Here is a 14,940-nt window from a genome sequence, read left to right as displayed (position 1 = left end):
CTCGACTCGGATATTCTCAGGAAAATTCTGTCTCGACTCGTCTCTTGCGCATTCCTTACTGAGTCGACTTTTGACCGATCTCTATTCATTTACGCGATAGTGTGTGCTAAGTTTGACATTTGTTTCTAGTAGAAAAAAGTATTTAGGCAGGTAACTAATAAATAGTACTTCATTGTGTTCTTAACGTTTCTGTTCGTTTGCTTACGTTTGTAAAATATTGAGAAGTTACCACGTATGTATAACATATTTTAATAGTAAGTATATTTGTTATTAATTGTTACTTTACGACTATAAAGCAATAGAATGCTTTAATGTGCAGTTTCGAATATTTGGTAGAGCTCAACAACGTCGTTCAAATAGTAGTGGGTGATAACGATGTTTCTTTTGGTCAGTGTGTTGTACCATGCAGAGTTAATACGGGAAGGATATGATGGTAGAATTGCTAGAAAGAAACCATGTATACCCAAATTAAGAAATATAAGATACTTAAATTTTCTAGAGCTTTTGAAAATAAACTCAAAAACTGGTGGGAATGTTTTTTTCGGCGAATTTAAGTTAAACCTGCATGAATATGATGGTAGAATAATAGTGTTTCGACAAGTAAATACTGAAATAAATGTCAAGAACTTCCAGCCGGCTTTAAAATACAGAAGAAATATATATCTTAACGTTCTTAGAAGGACTTCTAATTTTATCAAGATATTGATCCCAAACAAAGTATATGTTGTAAAGAAAAGATTGCTTTAAAACTGCCCAAAAGTTCACTAAACCCCAACACGCAGTACCGGCTTTAATCCCATTGAGAATCTTTGGAGCGAATTGCAACGTAAGGTCAATATATACGAGTTACGGTGAAAGAAGGTTTGAGAAAAGCATTACATACAGATTGGAACAATATTTCCCCACACTACACCAAGAAAATTGTAACAACGATGCAGAAATGCTTAAGGAAAGTTATAAATCATTGTGTGTTTGCTATTAAATACTAACTGTATTAACTTGGAGGAATAAAATAATTTTAGAGGACATTTTATAGTAGTTTTTTAATAATATCTGAATATTTATGTGATCAACAGTGTCCACATCCCCATTCAATGTAGTTTTTGCAACAACACACACTTGCAACATTTGCTTTTCCTCCGCCACATTATTATTTTATTGTCCTGATACTTTTGTCTCCTACACACTAATGTCAAACATTGCACACTTTCCTCGTAAAAGAATGAGGATTGGTAAAGAATGAATCATATTCTCGTTTGTAGGAAAATTCAATCCTAAATTGATGTGCTAAACATACTCCTTTCCATTTAAAAATATTATGTGATATCCAATATGGCGAATCTAGGATGGCTGTCATTATGTCCACGCCCTCACTCAGTGTAGTTTTCGCATCAACCTGCAACCTTTTACTTTTCTACGTGTTTGAGCTTCTTACCAAACGACGGTTTGTCATTTTAAAGCTTGTATTTTAAAATATATGAAAAACTATACGACTACAGAAAATTCAGATAAACATGTAAAATGATATACTCAGTTGTCTACTATCCTCAATTTTGAAATGTTCTCAAGTTTCTTAGCGTTTTTAGATGGATAATTTTTCACTTGAAGGAGGTAAGAACTCTCACACACACAAAACTCTTGTCGCGTCTCTCTCTCACTATGGCTGGAGGACGCTAAAAACAACCCCCAAGAAAGGGAGTGGGCGAGCGGTAGGCCTAGGCCATCTATTGCCAAAAAAGAAAACTTTCTCACACTACACATACACAAAAACGAAAAGAAAAAATGAACAAATTGCCCATGCACAGGCTCGAACATACCGCCCGCCTTGAAATGCTACATTTCAAAAAAAAAACACAAACAAAGAATTTTATATTTTCACTATTTATACAACGTAAACAAACATTCGTCGCTATTGCGAACAAGTTTTTTTTTCACTCAGCTTCTCTATTCACTTCAAAGGGAAGCACACACAACTTTACAATCGGACGTTTAAGTTCGCCGGAGGCTGTTTTTACTGTTACTGCTCGCACTAGTCCATCGGTCCCAGCATGGACTTCCGTGATTCTTCCCATTTTCCACTGCTGAGGGGGAAGGGAGGATTCCTTTAACAATACCATGTCACCCTTCTGGACGTTTTTTCGCGGAGCCAACCACTTAGGTCTTTGTTGAAGGCGTGACAAGTATTCTTGCACCCACCGTTTCCAGAAATGGCGAGTCAGCTGTTGAACTAATTGCCATCTTCGAGGGTTGGACATTTTGCCTTCAAAAGGAGTCCTTTCAGGAATGGCAACCAAACTATCTCCAATGAGAAAATGAGCAGGTGTTAACACGGAAAGATCATTGGGATCGCTAGATACTGGTTGAAGGGGTGCGAGAGTTTAGTACTGCTTCGATTTGAGATAGAACAGTATACATCTCTTCGTAACTCAACGTAACATTGCCCACAACTCGTTTCAAATGATGTTTGATCCTCTTCACACCTGCTTCCCACAAGCCACCGAAGTGCGGGGAAAGGGGGGGACTGAAATGCCAAGATATCCCCTGTTCACTTAAATACGCTGAAGTTGTTTCGTTTCCCTCTCTGTGCGCACTGGAACCTAAAAGCTGTTTTAACTCTTTGCTAGCACCGACGAAATTTGTCCCGCAATCACTATAGACATCAGTGGGGATCCCTCGACGGGAGACAAAGCGCCTAAAAGCAGCTAGGAAACAATTAGAAGTTGCATCCGACACAAGCTCCAAGTGAATGGCCTTTGTAGAGAGGCATACAAATATAACTATATACGCCTTATACGGCACTCTCCTTCTTCCAAAAGCGTTCTTAAGAAGAATGGGGCCCGCGTAATCGACACCTACTTGAAGAAAACATCGACTAAAATTCACTCTGGCTGCTGGTAAGGAGCCCATCATTTGTTTTTCTCCTTTGGAAGCAAAACGATGACACTTTACACATCTTCGCGTAATCGCTCTCACTAGATTCCTAGCTCCAAGTATCCAATACTTTTGCCTCAGGCTAGCTGTTACCAATTGAGGGCCGCCATGCAATGTAGCCTCATGCTCGTGTTGAATCAGCGTGAACAGTTCACTTAACTTATGATTCTTTGGCATTAAAATGGGATGTTTGTGATCTGTGGCGATCTCAGCGTGTTGTAATCGACCTCCCACTCTCATTATCCCATCATTGTCAATAAATGGACTTAAGCACAAAATAGGGCTCTTGGGGGGTAAGGGTTTACCGCTCTTTAAATGTTCTAGTTCTCTAGTAAATGCTTCACTTTGCGTTTGTTTCACTAAGCATAACAATGAAGCTTTTAGCTCATTAGCCGTTAATGGCCCACTTTGTCTTGGGGAATTAGCTTTGAGATTGTTGATGAATCTTAGACACTATGCTAAAACACGCCTTGACCTCGTGAATGACGAATAACGGTTTGTGATGTCATCCGTTATAGTAGTACACATAGCTGTTACACACTTTTGCCTTTCTTCCATCGTAGCGTGGGGGTCGAAGTCCGGACCCGGATCGTCGGATAGCACTGGCTGTGATAGCCACGAAGGACCATTCCACCATAAGTCATGACACAATAATTCACTCGGATTGATTCCCCTCGAAGCACTGTCCGCGGGGTTTTCTGCACTATTTACGTGACGCCAGCGAGCCGAGGGAATTAAGCTCTGTATCTCGGAGACTCGATTTGCCACAAAAGTTTTCCACTTGTTAGGCTCAGCTGCTAACCACGAAAGCACTATGGTGGAGTCACTGAAGGCAATTATATCTTCTATCTTGAGTAGGATAGCCTTTAATACAGCGCTAAGTAGCCTTGCCAAAAGCACAGCCGCACACAGCTCGAGTCTCGGTAGGGTCATTGTTTTTATTGGGGCAACCTTCGTTTTTGCTGCAATTAATCTGCTTTCCACATGACCATCTGCGCATTCTGCCCGCAAATAGGCGACACTAGCGTAGGCCTTTTCAGAAGCATCACAGAAACCAATTAATTGACACTTGACTGTATTTACTGGTACGATACAGCGCTCCACGGTAAGTTCGCGTAATAGCGTTAACTCGCAACAGTATTTGCACCATACTTCACAAAGCTCTACTGGAAGTGCGTCATCCCAGTCCAACTTGTTTTCCACAAGGTCTGCAACAATATTTTGGCTTTATTGGTTACAGGAGACAACAAACCAAGTGGATCAAATAATTTTGCTACTTCTGACAGTATAATTCGCTTCGTCAGCACTGAGTGGGGTTTTGAAGGGCACACTCTAAAACCGAATTCGTCCGCGGAGGGAGACCACTCGACACCAAGCGTTTTAAGTGTGTCGTCAGTGTCAAAACGAAAGGGCACATTCGTTTCACGCATATGAGCTGGGATAGCCTCTAACACTTCAATCTCATTTGAGGACCACTTCCGCAATTCAAAACCTCCTCTTCTCAGTAGCTCGATCAGTTGTCGTTGAAGCTCGATGGCTTCTGGCACCGAAGCCGCCCCTGAAAGGAGGTCATCCATAAAAAAGTCCCGCTTGACCACTGGAGCCGCCAGGGAAAAGTGCTCACTCTCATCTTCTGCCAGCTGTTGTAGACAGCGTGTCGCCAGCAAAGACGCACTCGCAGTACCATATGTTACCGTTCGTAAACGAAAGTCCTGAATGGGCAAATCCGGCGACTCACCCCACACAATTCTCGTGTAATCTCTGTCCAGCTTGTTTACTAGCACAGCACGATACATTTTCGCTATATCAGCACACAGGGGAATCTTGTGGCCTCGAAATCGCAGTAATAGTGGCAATATGTCATCTTAGAGTTTGGGCCCGATCATAAGCTTATCATTTAATGACACACCAGATGACGTTTTGGCACTAGCGTCAAACACAACTCTTAATTTTGTAGTTGAACTACTTGGCTTCATCACTGCATGGTGGGGCAAGTAGCAACTCTTCTCTGGGGAAACGTTTCTCTCTCCTATTGGCACGATCTCCATGTGACCTAGATCAAGATATTCCCGCATAAAATCCCGATATTGCTCTTGTAGGGCAGGTGACTTTGCAAGCTTGCGTTCACTGTGCAAAAGTCTTCTAACAGCAATGTCTCTAGATGCACCGAGAGTCTTTACACTATCCTTGAAGGGTAGGCTTACCGTGAATCTTCCGTGTTCGTCCCGGTAGTATGTGTCTTTGAAATGTTGCTCGCACTTTTTTTCCTCTAGTGTGAGGTGTTTCTGGGGCGGAAGCTCTTCTATTTCCCAAAACCTCTGCAAACTGATTTCAGCCTCACAAGCGACATGGTGAGATGTAACTGTAACACTACGTCCAGTAGGAGCGATGCTCCCTGCGACGATCCAACCGAGAGCAGTTTCTATCGCTACGGGCGATCCAATGGGTCCCACTCGTTTTCCACTACACAATAATAAAGGAAACACGTCTCCACCTAGCAATATATCCACAGGGCCCACCACATTGAACGTTGGGTCCGCGAGCTTGATCCCGCTTAAGTGATTCCACAAGCTTGGGTCCGGAACTGGTGCCTTTGGGAGATTAGATGTAACCTTGGGCACAACTACTGCTCTGGTGCTGAAAGTTTCGCTGTCATCACCTACCGCTTGAAATTCTAAATCCGTCACTGCACGAGAAGTGCCCACACCTGCACCCGTTATTCCGGAAATCACTATTTTCGTCTTATGTTTTGTTAGTCCCAGCTTTTGAACACAATTTTCTGTGACAAATGACGTCTCAGAGGCGGAATCGAGCATTGCACGGAATGGGCGCCAAACATCGTTTCTGTCTTTCACCTTTATAATTGCTGTTGATAACAACACATGCGGGGTGTTTCTCTCGGCTGCAACATGTGAAGAAACAGCTTGTTCTCCGTCAGGTGACACCGACGTACTTCGGGGCTCACTACACTCATAATGAAGTAATGTGTGGTGTCGCTTATGGCACACACGACAACTAGATGAGGAACACTGGGTACTTTTGTGAGAACCGCGTAAACAATTGAAGCATAGCTCTTTACTCTTCACAAACGACACACGATCTGCTACAGAGCGTTTTTGAAAATCAGGGCACTTATGGAGAGAGTGTTTCGCATTGCAATACTCACAGGGGTTTAGTTCACTCTGGGTCACTGTATGATGTGTCACTGCTTGCCTCTTTTCTCGTTGCCTCATTGTATCTCTCGACGTCGTGGTCTTCCCTCTGCTGCTGCTAGAGACTGCGAGCGCGCGCGCGCGCGATGATCCAAGAAGTCCGTTAATTCTTTAAATGAGGGTTGCTCATTTGATTTTTGCGCTAGTTCCCACGGCCGACGCGATTCGCTATCGAGTTTTTCGGTAGTGTGGTACACGAGAATAGCGTTCCAATGCTCTACGGGTTGCTCCATCACTTTTAACGAACGCGTACACTCGACCGTTGTATCGATTAATTTACGCAATGCAGTAGCCGATTCCTGCTGAATGACCGGTTGCGTGATTAACCGCTTTAAAATCGAATTCACGATTTCACGCTTGTTTTGATAGCGAGAGTTCAGAATGTTCCACGCTTCCTGAGAATTAGTATCAGTAATTTGCATAGCCTGGATTAGTTGCGCGGGTTCACCTTTTAGACTTGTTTTCAAGTACTGCAGCTTCTGAGCTCCCGAGAGCTTCTCGTTGTTATGCACCGATGCAGAAAACAAGTCCTTAAATTATAACCACTCGAATAAGTTCCCACTAAATGTTGGCAACTGTAATTTCGGCAGTTTCATTTCACTACACGGTTGAGTTTCACTATTGGGAGGGGATTGTGTTGTAGCTTGCAGATCCATTAGGGACACACTTAGTTTTACAAGTCTACTTTCCATTTCTGCGAGCTCTTCTTCTTCTTTAATAAATTCTTCATCGTTGGAAACTGCAGCTATTTCGTCCAAAAGTTGAGAACAGTCTTGTTGTAACTCGTTGACCTTCCCGCTATGAACCAATATGGCGTTCGCGTCGTTCTGAGACAGCAGGCTCACTGCCATTTCCTGTCGAGTAATTTTGGCTTTCAAAGTACGTTTTTTAATATTTAAGTTCTCCATTGTTTTAGAATGTCACACACACTACAGAAAACACACTCAAAAAAGTTCACCAAAGCTGCACTTTTTGCTTCATCCGGCACTAAAGGAGGACCATGTTTGAGCTTCTTACCAAACGACGGTTTGTCATTTTAAAGCTTGTATTTTAAAATATATGAAAAACTATACGACTACAGAAAATTCAGATAAACATGTAAAATGATATACTCAGTTGTCTACTATCCTCAATTTTGAAATGTTCTCAAGTTTCTTAGCGTTTTTAGATGGATAATTTTTCACTTGAAGGAGGTAAGAACCCACACACACACAAAACTCTTGTCGCGTCTCTCTCTCACTATGGCTGGAGGACGCTAAAAACAACCCCCAAGAAAGGGAGTGGGCGAGCGGTAGGCCTAGGCCATCTATTGCCAAAAAAGAAAACTTTCTCACACTACACATACACAAAAACGAAAAGAAAAAATGAACAAATTGCCCATGCACAGGCTCGAACACTACGTCTACGTGTCTCTTTGCCTGTCCAGATACTTTGGTCTACTAGATACAAATGTCAAACGTAGCACCCTATCTCGCAAACGAATGAAGATAGATTTTAAAAAATGAGTTCTTCTTCTTATCCGTGGGAACATTCTAGCCTAAATTGATGTGTCAAACCCACCTCTTTCCATTCAAAAGATATTGAGTGATATCAAATATCGCAGAATCCACCATCTGCAATATTTACTTTACCTCCGTCCACGCGTATCGTTATTACTGGTCTGTCGTAACATTTTTACTAACCCTATATTTTTTCCACATGTATGTTCTTTCAACACAAATAAACAGGTATGTCCACGTAATATTTTTCATCTAATAAGTATTTTTATACTTCTGAAGTTTTGCAGGCTATATCTCAGATTTCTTGACATGGGGCTTTTTTGTTAGGGGGCCCTTTTGACCAGGGTCCTTTTGACTCAGGCCCTTATGACTGGAGCCCTTTTGACTAAGGCCTTTCTGTCCTCGCCCTTTTGTTCGGGCCCTTCTGACGTGACACCGGTTATAGGATAGGAAGAGATCATATACAGAGGTACAACAGTTATTTAATGCTACATTTTCCGACCATAACCCAATTTCGAAGTCAACTGCCTCAGAGACCATTAAATGTTTTGCAGAAAGGTACCGCATGCGATCAGGAAGGCCGAAACAATGTAGCAATTTGGCAGTTTCTTTTAATTTACAATCTTTTGTGGAAATTCCGCATTCATTGATAACCAGAGTTGCTAACAAGCTAGGTGTTTCCCAGAGTTCAGCGCAATGAATTTTTGTACACTATGCTCTTTGATCTTTGACGACTTTGATCACCGCATTGAGTTTTGCGAAGTAATGATATGAAATATCGATGACAGCAATATTGTCGTAAATGACATGGTATTCTCTGGTAACTTTCAGACTGTCAGTTTAACGTCCCACATTATGCCCTTTAGGATGACGATGATTAAAGCAAGTGAATGATGATGAAAGAACGGGTGAAATCAAAAGGAAACGAGGGTACCCCGGGAAAACTCACCTATACAATATTGTCCACCACAACCTTACTTGGTCGGGAATCGAACCAGTAGTCCTACACACCAGAGCTAAGCGTTCTACCACTGAACCACCGTGCCCCTCCCTCCGGTATTCTTTGATGAAGTGGTATTTACCTTATATGGTCTGCTGAACCGAAAAAAATATCACTATTGGAGCGATGAAAACCCACATTGATGGGATGTTATTTCGAAGAACAGAAGTGCAGAAGCTACTGACAGAAATAAACTACATTCTTAATTAGAAATATTACGAATGATATAAGAGATATGTTAAATTAAAAGTAGGAATGCAAAATATTTTTTGAATACGAACTGTGGTTTAATTAGGAATACAGCTGGTAAATAATAATATTGGACTACAAAGGTATTCAGAAGTCTTGCTAGAGGAAATATAAATATATTGAGATTATTATTATTATTATTATTATTATTATTATTATTATTATTATTATCGAATTGAAAATTCAATGGTGTATCTAAAATCAGGTAAAAGATCAGAAAAAGTACGTGTAGCCAACAAGCGGTAAGAAATGTGTGAAGTATTAAGGGCTTGCATTGAGGGTGCCAGGTAAACATGATTGGGAGCCACTGATATACGATATTGCATTGAGGACGACCCCTTCTGTACACGTCGTTCTTTGTCTAGGCCTTACTGACATGGAATCAAATAAAAAATAATGAAACAAGAAGTATATTATAAACAAAAAACTATTATATATATTTTCTCCACTAAATCTCATCAAATTATATATATAGATATATATAATATTAACAACTTGACTTCGGTGAACATTACATTATTCTTATTATATATTAACGGTGCTAACCTAACACGAAGCATTATAATAAGGATTTAAAAACAGCTGAAAGACAAATGACAAACATTACAAACAAATAGCATTTGTTTGTATTTTCTGTTGCATCTGATCAGATTTTATACGTATATAATTATTTTACATTACAGTATATTTTTTGAACAACTTGACTTTGATTAACATTACACTATGATCATTATATTTTAGAAGTACCAATCTCGCATAAAGCCTTACAGTAAGGTAAAAAGAGTGAAAAAAGACATTACTAACAAAAAGTATTTTTGAGATAAACATATTACATTTATTATATTTGAAAAGTACTTACTTAACATGAATCCTTAGAAAAAAATCTTCATATCTTGTCGATTAAATTGGGTCTAAAAGGGCCAGTGTCACTTGTTGGCAAAAAAATGAGATGTTCGTCAAATTTTAACGCCTATAAATGGATATTTTCTTTTGCAAGAAAAACAAATGTTAATATGAATAGTATATATACTCCAAACTACTTCGTGTTGACATTAGTCCTTTTAGTCGCAAGTCGTAGATATATAAAGTATGTGAACTTATATTGAAAAATTCTGGCTACTTTAATGTTTTGAAGTTCTTCCAACTTATATTGGACATAAGTTTATTATCATTTTTGCTTAACTTTCCAAATGCCAAATACGATTGACATTTGTCTCAAACTGCTTGCGTGGATTGCAAATTAAAATTGTGAACCAAGCCACGAAGATATTTCTCTAAAGGTCTTTGAGTATACTCCTGTACAATAGTACGTACTCGACTTGCAGTTACTCTGTATTTTTTTCTGCCGGTGGTCAATACTTGTCTAGCAACTTCTATTAATTTGATCAACAGAGTGCTCCTTTAACCGTGTATATTCGACGATAACCGTTTACGATAAGATAAAATTCGTTGCGCCATATAATTTTATGATAAAATTACGCGCATCTCTTTACTTTATTTCATAGTTCTATCATATTCACTTTTTAATATTCGGCGACAGTTGCCATCGAAATTCATACAGTTATACGCAAAATAATAATAATAATAATAATAATAATAATAATAATAATAATAATAATATAATAATAATAATAATAATAATAATAATAATAAATAATAATAATAATAATAACAGAATTACAATACCAATTACATAAAAAATACCTTCGAATAAAGAAAAAAATAACTGTCACGCTGGGATTCGAACCCGAGTCACTAAAATGGCAGTTCTCTGCTTTCACACTTGATACAAAGATAAGAAAATAAACTAGTAGCTATGTTACATAAACATAGAACACACTATTTCTACACGTGTTGATGCAATTCAAAGAATGCGAAAATAATGTCTGCTGGCTTTTCTTCTTTAGAAATTAGAAGTCACGGTGAGGAAGAATTGCAGTAATATAAATCGGGACCAGTTAAAAACAATGAGGTAGCCTCATCTTGAAGAACGCTTCGCGATATTTTCTTCATTGACGAAGGTCTATATCACTTGTTTTTGAGTTAAAGAAGGAAACCTCGAGTAAGTCATTGTGACATTCATAAGGAACACCTCCTTATACGAGTATTAGTACGGGTATTTTGTGTATAGTCTTACATGCAATGCTTTTAACTAGCTAATAGTTTAGGCGGAAGATGAAGTGACGAGGTGGGTAAGTTTTTAACGCATTGAACTTATATTCGGCGGACCCGCGTTCAAATCCCGGTCATTTTCTAACTTTTTCAAATGTTTCAATTTCAATTTCAATACATACTCAGTGTGACAACCAAGATTTTCTCTCCTCCAGAAAAAAAATATTGGAATGAGGAGAATTGGAGAAGGTCTCTCAATGAAGGCAATCATTTACTAACTTATTTCCAGCAGTTGTTCTAGATTTGATATTTTCGTCTACTTTCAAGCATTTTCTGATTTATGTGTGATCAGTGTTTTTATTTCTTTGAATATACAGTATATAGTGAAATAATACATTACATACACAACAATATTGATATTAACATATGATGTTCATTGGACAACACGCTCTAAACCAGAGAGGTTTATCTCAGAATGGAGAAATGTTTCGTGCGTCATCTTCACAATTTATTTGCATAAAGACTGGATTCAGTGCTACCAACTGTTGTCAGTGCCGAGAAAAGTTACGTGTAAATTGGGTTTCATCTGTCCAGGCGTTCTATCAACTGCAAATTACCTGGACCCCAAGTTATGGAATTAGAGCACTTAGGGTGGAGAGACTTTTGTTGTTGGGTGTACATAGATTTTCCTAACACGAGTAACACAATCTGCTATTGATCTAAAATATTCCAAGTATTTTTTCCTCTTTCTCTTTCTTTCCTTCTTTCCTTTTATTTCTTACTCCCGAATTTTGTTGCGCCACCTTACTTCGGCAGCCAGGGTCGTTGCCCCGCTCACCCGCACCATGACACGACACTGATCAATACCTACCTGCAACACTTTTCTCTGTTCACATGAATCGTAACTGGGCTGTTGTAATAACTTTGACTAACACTGTATACAGATATACATGTACGTTCTTTGAACACAAAGCAGGTGGTGTCCACTGAATACTTTTATTCTAATAAAACGCTATATCTCAGGCTTTTTTGATGTGAGGCCCTTTGATAGCGGGGTCCTTTTGACTCGGGGCCCCTTTTGGCTCAGGGCCTTTTTGACTCGCGCCCTTTTGCCGGGGACCCTTTTGACCCGGCATATTTGGACGCAGGGCTCTTTTGACTCGGGCCCTTATAACCGGGGCCCTTTTTACGCGGGGCCCTTTTGACGCGGGGCCCTTTTGACTCGGGCCCTTTTGACGCGGGGCCCTTTTGACTCGGGCCCTTATGACCGGGCCTTTTGACGCGAGGAACTTTTGTCGCGGGGCCCTTTTGACCCGGGCCCTTTTGACGCGGGGCCCTTATGACCGGGGTCCTTTTGACCCGGGTAATTTTGACGCGATGCCCTTTTGACGTGGGGCCCTTTTGACTCGGGCCCTTATGACCGGGGCCCTTTTGACGCGGGGCCGTTTTGACTCGGGCCTTTTTGTCCTCGCCCTTTTGTCCGGGCCCTTCTGACGTGACACATTCACGCCCACATCATTCGCTCATGTCTGACCGTTTCTGCAATTTTAGTTGCAGCATTGTATTCTCAAATTATCAGTAATAGCAACAAAAATAATAACAACAATATTAATAATCTATGCTGTATATAAGACAGTGGAAGTGAGTTACTCATTATCGACCAAGCCATAATACTATAATTAGCAAGAATACTTTAGCAAGAATGATGAAAGCAAGGGATAAGGAAGGATTTTTGGAACTATGTATCCTTAGGGGGCGTAAATAGGATTGTGTATCTTGCTAATCCCTGAAGTAAGGAAGATGAAACTAGGCATATAATCTAACCATTAAATATGACTGAACATGTTTCGCACAGTTTCTGAAAATTTTGCACCTAAACAAGAAAGGAGTAATTCGTATAACCTTAATTTTTCAACTGTATTTTATTTCATTTATTTTTAGAAAACGATAAATATAAGAATTCTTTATATTGGAGACGTGAAATTTCAAAATTAAACTCACTTAGAAACAAACCAATACATGTTCAGCTTTTCCGAAAATTCTGTCCTAAGAGGAGGGAGGAGGATAGAGTCTACCTATTAAATTTCTACATTTGCTTACGTTTGAGGTGTGAAATTTGGCTTTGACTTCTTAACAAAAAATAATTGAATGTATGTTTCCGGAAATTCCCCTCTTAAGGATGGACAAAACAGACGATTTCTATATTATTAAAATTTACCTCTACTTATTCAGAAAATGTCATGAAATGTGAAATTCGCTTAAATTCGAAATGTGAAATCTGGTATACAAACTCTGAACTAAGAGGAATGGAATACGTATTTCAGAGTTTTTGAAATTCTCTCTTTAAGCAGAAGGAGGGAGGAATTAAAATATTTATTTCTCGACATTCAAATCGGCGTTCGCTGTCTCATCATCATAGAATGTTCGAGGAGAATTACTGAATATATTTAGAACTACTCTAAAACATGGTTTCATCATATCAATTTCACTGAAATGCGAATCTTAAAAGTAGGGATCAACGTTTAAAATATTTGCTAAAAATACTATATCTTACAAATCTTTCATATGAAGATGAAATTTAATATAAACATCAAGTAGACACGCAACCCAGCGTTCTAGGAAATTCCACTTCCGCCTCATCTCATGAAAAATGATTGAGAATTTTAGAACATAGTAATCATTTGGATGAAGCCATTTTTTAACCATGTCAGTTTCATTAAAATTCGTATCCTAAGAGGGTGAAGGAGTTAATATTTACGTCGAAAATTAAATATCTTCCAAGCCAAGGAGATGAAACTAGATATATAAACTTATTACTTAACGAAGTCGCCATGTGGGCATGCAGCAGCGTTTTCGAAAATGCTGCTTCCAAAAGAGGTTACATGGTCATTTCTAAAACTTTTAATTTGCCTTTTTGCATTCATAAAATGACTGACATTGGAAAGTGTTTGAATCGCCTAAAATGAATTTTTTAAAAATATTTAATATGTGGGCATTTCTATTTTATCAACCCACTTTGAAAAAAAGAATCGTAAAAGTAGAAGAGAATTTAGATTTCTTGCAATGAATAAATACTGCACCGTATGAAACACATTTTTGAACATGGTTGAGCTAGGGGTATTATTTCACTTTTGTTCAAATAAGTTACGTAACGGGGTAAGGGTGATCAAATATAACTTTCAAATATTTCCCATAAACCTATTCTACCCGCACGAAGAACGGGCTTGCATATAATAATAGTAAATAATAATAGCCATATTCTCACAAATTTATATTTATTTGCAGCAAGACTCCTGCATAGCATTGTAGTGCAGTGGAATATTATATTTTACCAGTTTTGTCCTTAATGATACCACAGTTCTTAATGATACGCAATAGTTATTAATATTTCATGTTTAAATGATATTTAATTTAATGTTTGTTACAACATTTGTAATATTTATAATTTTAATTTTAGTTCTGTTAGAGACTCTCGCTCCTAGAATAGGAGCCTCTACACTAGGGACTATATAGAAACTTTGAATTTACACCTACATAAGATTTGTGACGTGGAGTACCACTAAGAAAATTTTTTTAGAAAATTCACGAAAAGAGGAGGAATTGGGGTGAGAATTATTTTAATAAAATACCCTTATCTCAAAAACGTATAGGACTGGGAACTTGAAATTAGGTATTTGGATCTCCAATTTAAAATAATTTAGCACGTGGTTCTGCATTTCTTTTATATCTTAGTAATAAAGGGGAAGGAGAAAGGTGAGAATAGGAATTATTACTCATATAATAGCATGTCGGTATCTCAGGATCTCTTAAAGTTGCACACATGAATTTTGGGTTAAGGACTTCTCATTTAAAACAAAATCTCTTAAAGACAGTAAACAGGACCATCCAATATTGTTCAATTAAAATTGAAACCAGAAGTTGTAGCAGATATCTACAA

The 14,940-nt window shown here is 38.7% G+C and overlaps 4 protein-coding genes across 4 annotated transcripts; all 4 read right to left on the bottom strand.

Moving 5' to 3' along the window:
• Window positions 1–2,349: 2,349 nt before the first annotated feature.
• LOC145692520 (uncharacterized) lies at window positions 2,350–3,171 on the bottom strand. The gene has a single exon (XM_081767828.1). The coding sequence runs from the start codon at window positions 3,169–3,171 to the stop codon at window positions 2,350–2,352; it is 822 nt and encodes a 273-aa protein (XP_081623954.1).
• Window positions 3,172–3,384: 213 nt separating this feature from the next.
• Window positions 3,385–3,864, bottom strand: LOC145692519 (uncharacterized). Its single transcript, XM_081767827.1, has one exon. It carries the CDS (start codon window positions 3,862–3,864, stop codon window positions 3,385–3,387), a length of 480 nt encoding a protein of 159 aa, XP_081623953.1.
• A 230-nt stretch (window positions 3,865–4,094) lies between these two features.
• Window positions 4,095–4,727, bottom strand: LOC145692518 (uncharacterized). Its single transcript, XM_081767826.1, has one exon. It carries the CDS (start codon window positions 4,725–4,727, stop codon window positions 4,095–4,097), a length of 633 nt encoding a protein of 210 aa, XP_081623952.1.
• Window positions 4,728–4,796: 69 nt separating this feature from the next.
• On the bottom strand, window positions 4,797–6,164 carry LOC145692517 (uncharacterized). Its single transcript, XM_081767825.1, has one exon. The coding sequence runs from the start codon at window positions 6,162–6,164 to the stop codon at window positions 4,797–4,799; it is 1,368 nt and encodes a 455-aa protein (XP_081623951.1).
• Between the last annotated feature and the right edge of the window lie 8,776 nt (window positions 6,165–14,940).

Source organism: Thermobia domestica, chromosome 8, assembly GCF_964235325.1.
Source record: "Thermobia domestica chromosome 8, izTheDome1.hap1.1, whole genome shotgun sequence".
Lineage (NCBI taxonomy): Eukaryota > Metazoa > Arthropoda > Insecta > Zygentoma > Lepismatidae > Thermobia > Thermobia domestica.
This window is presented reverse-complemented; position numbering and strand designations above follow the sequence as displayed.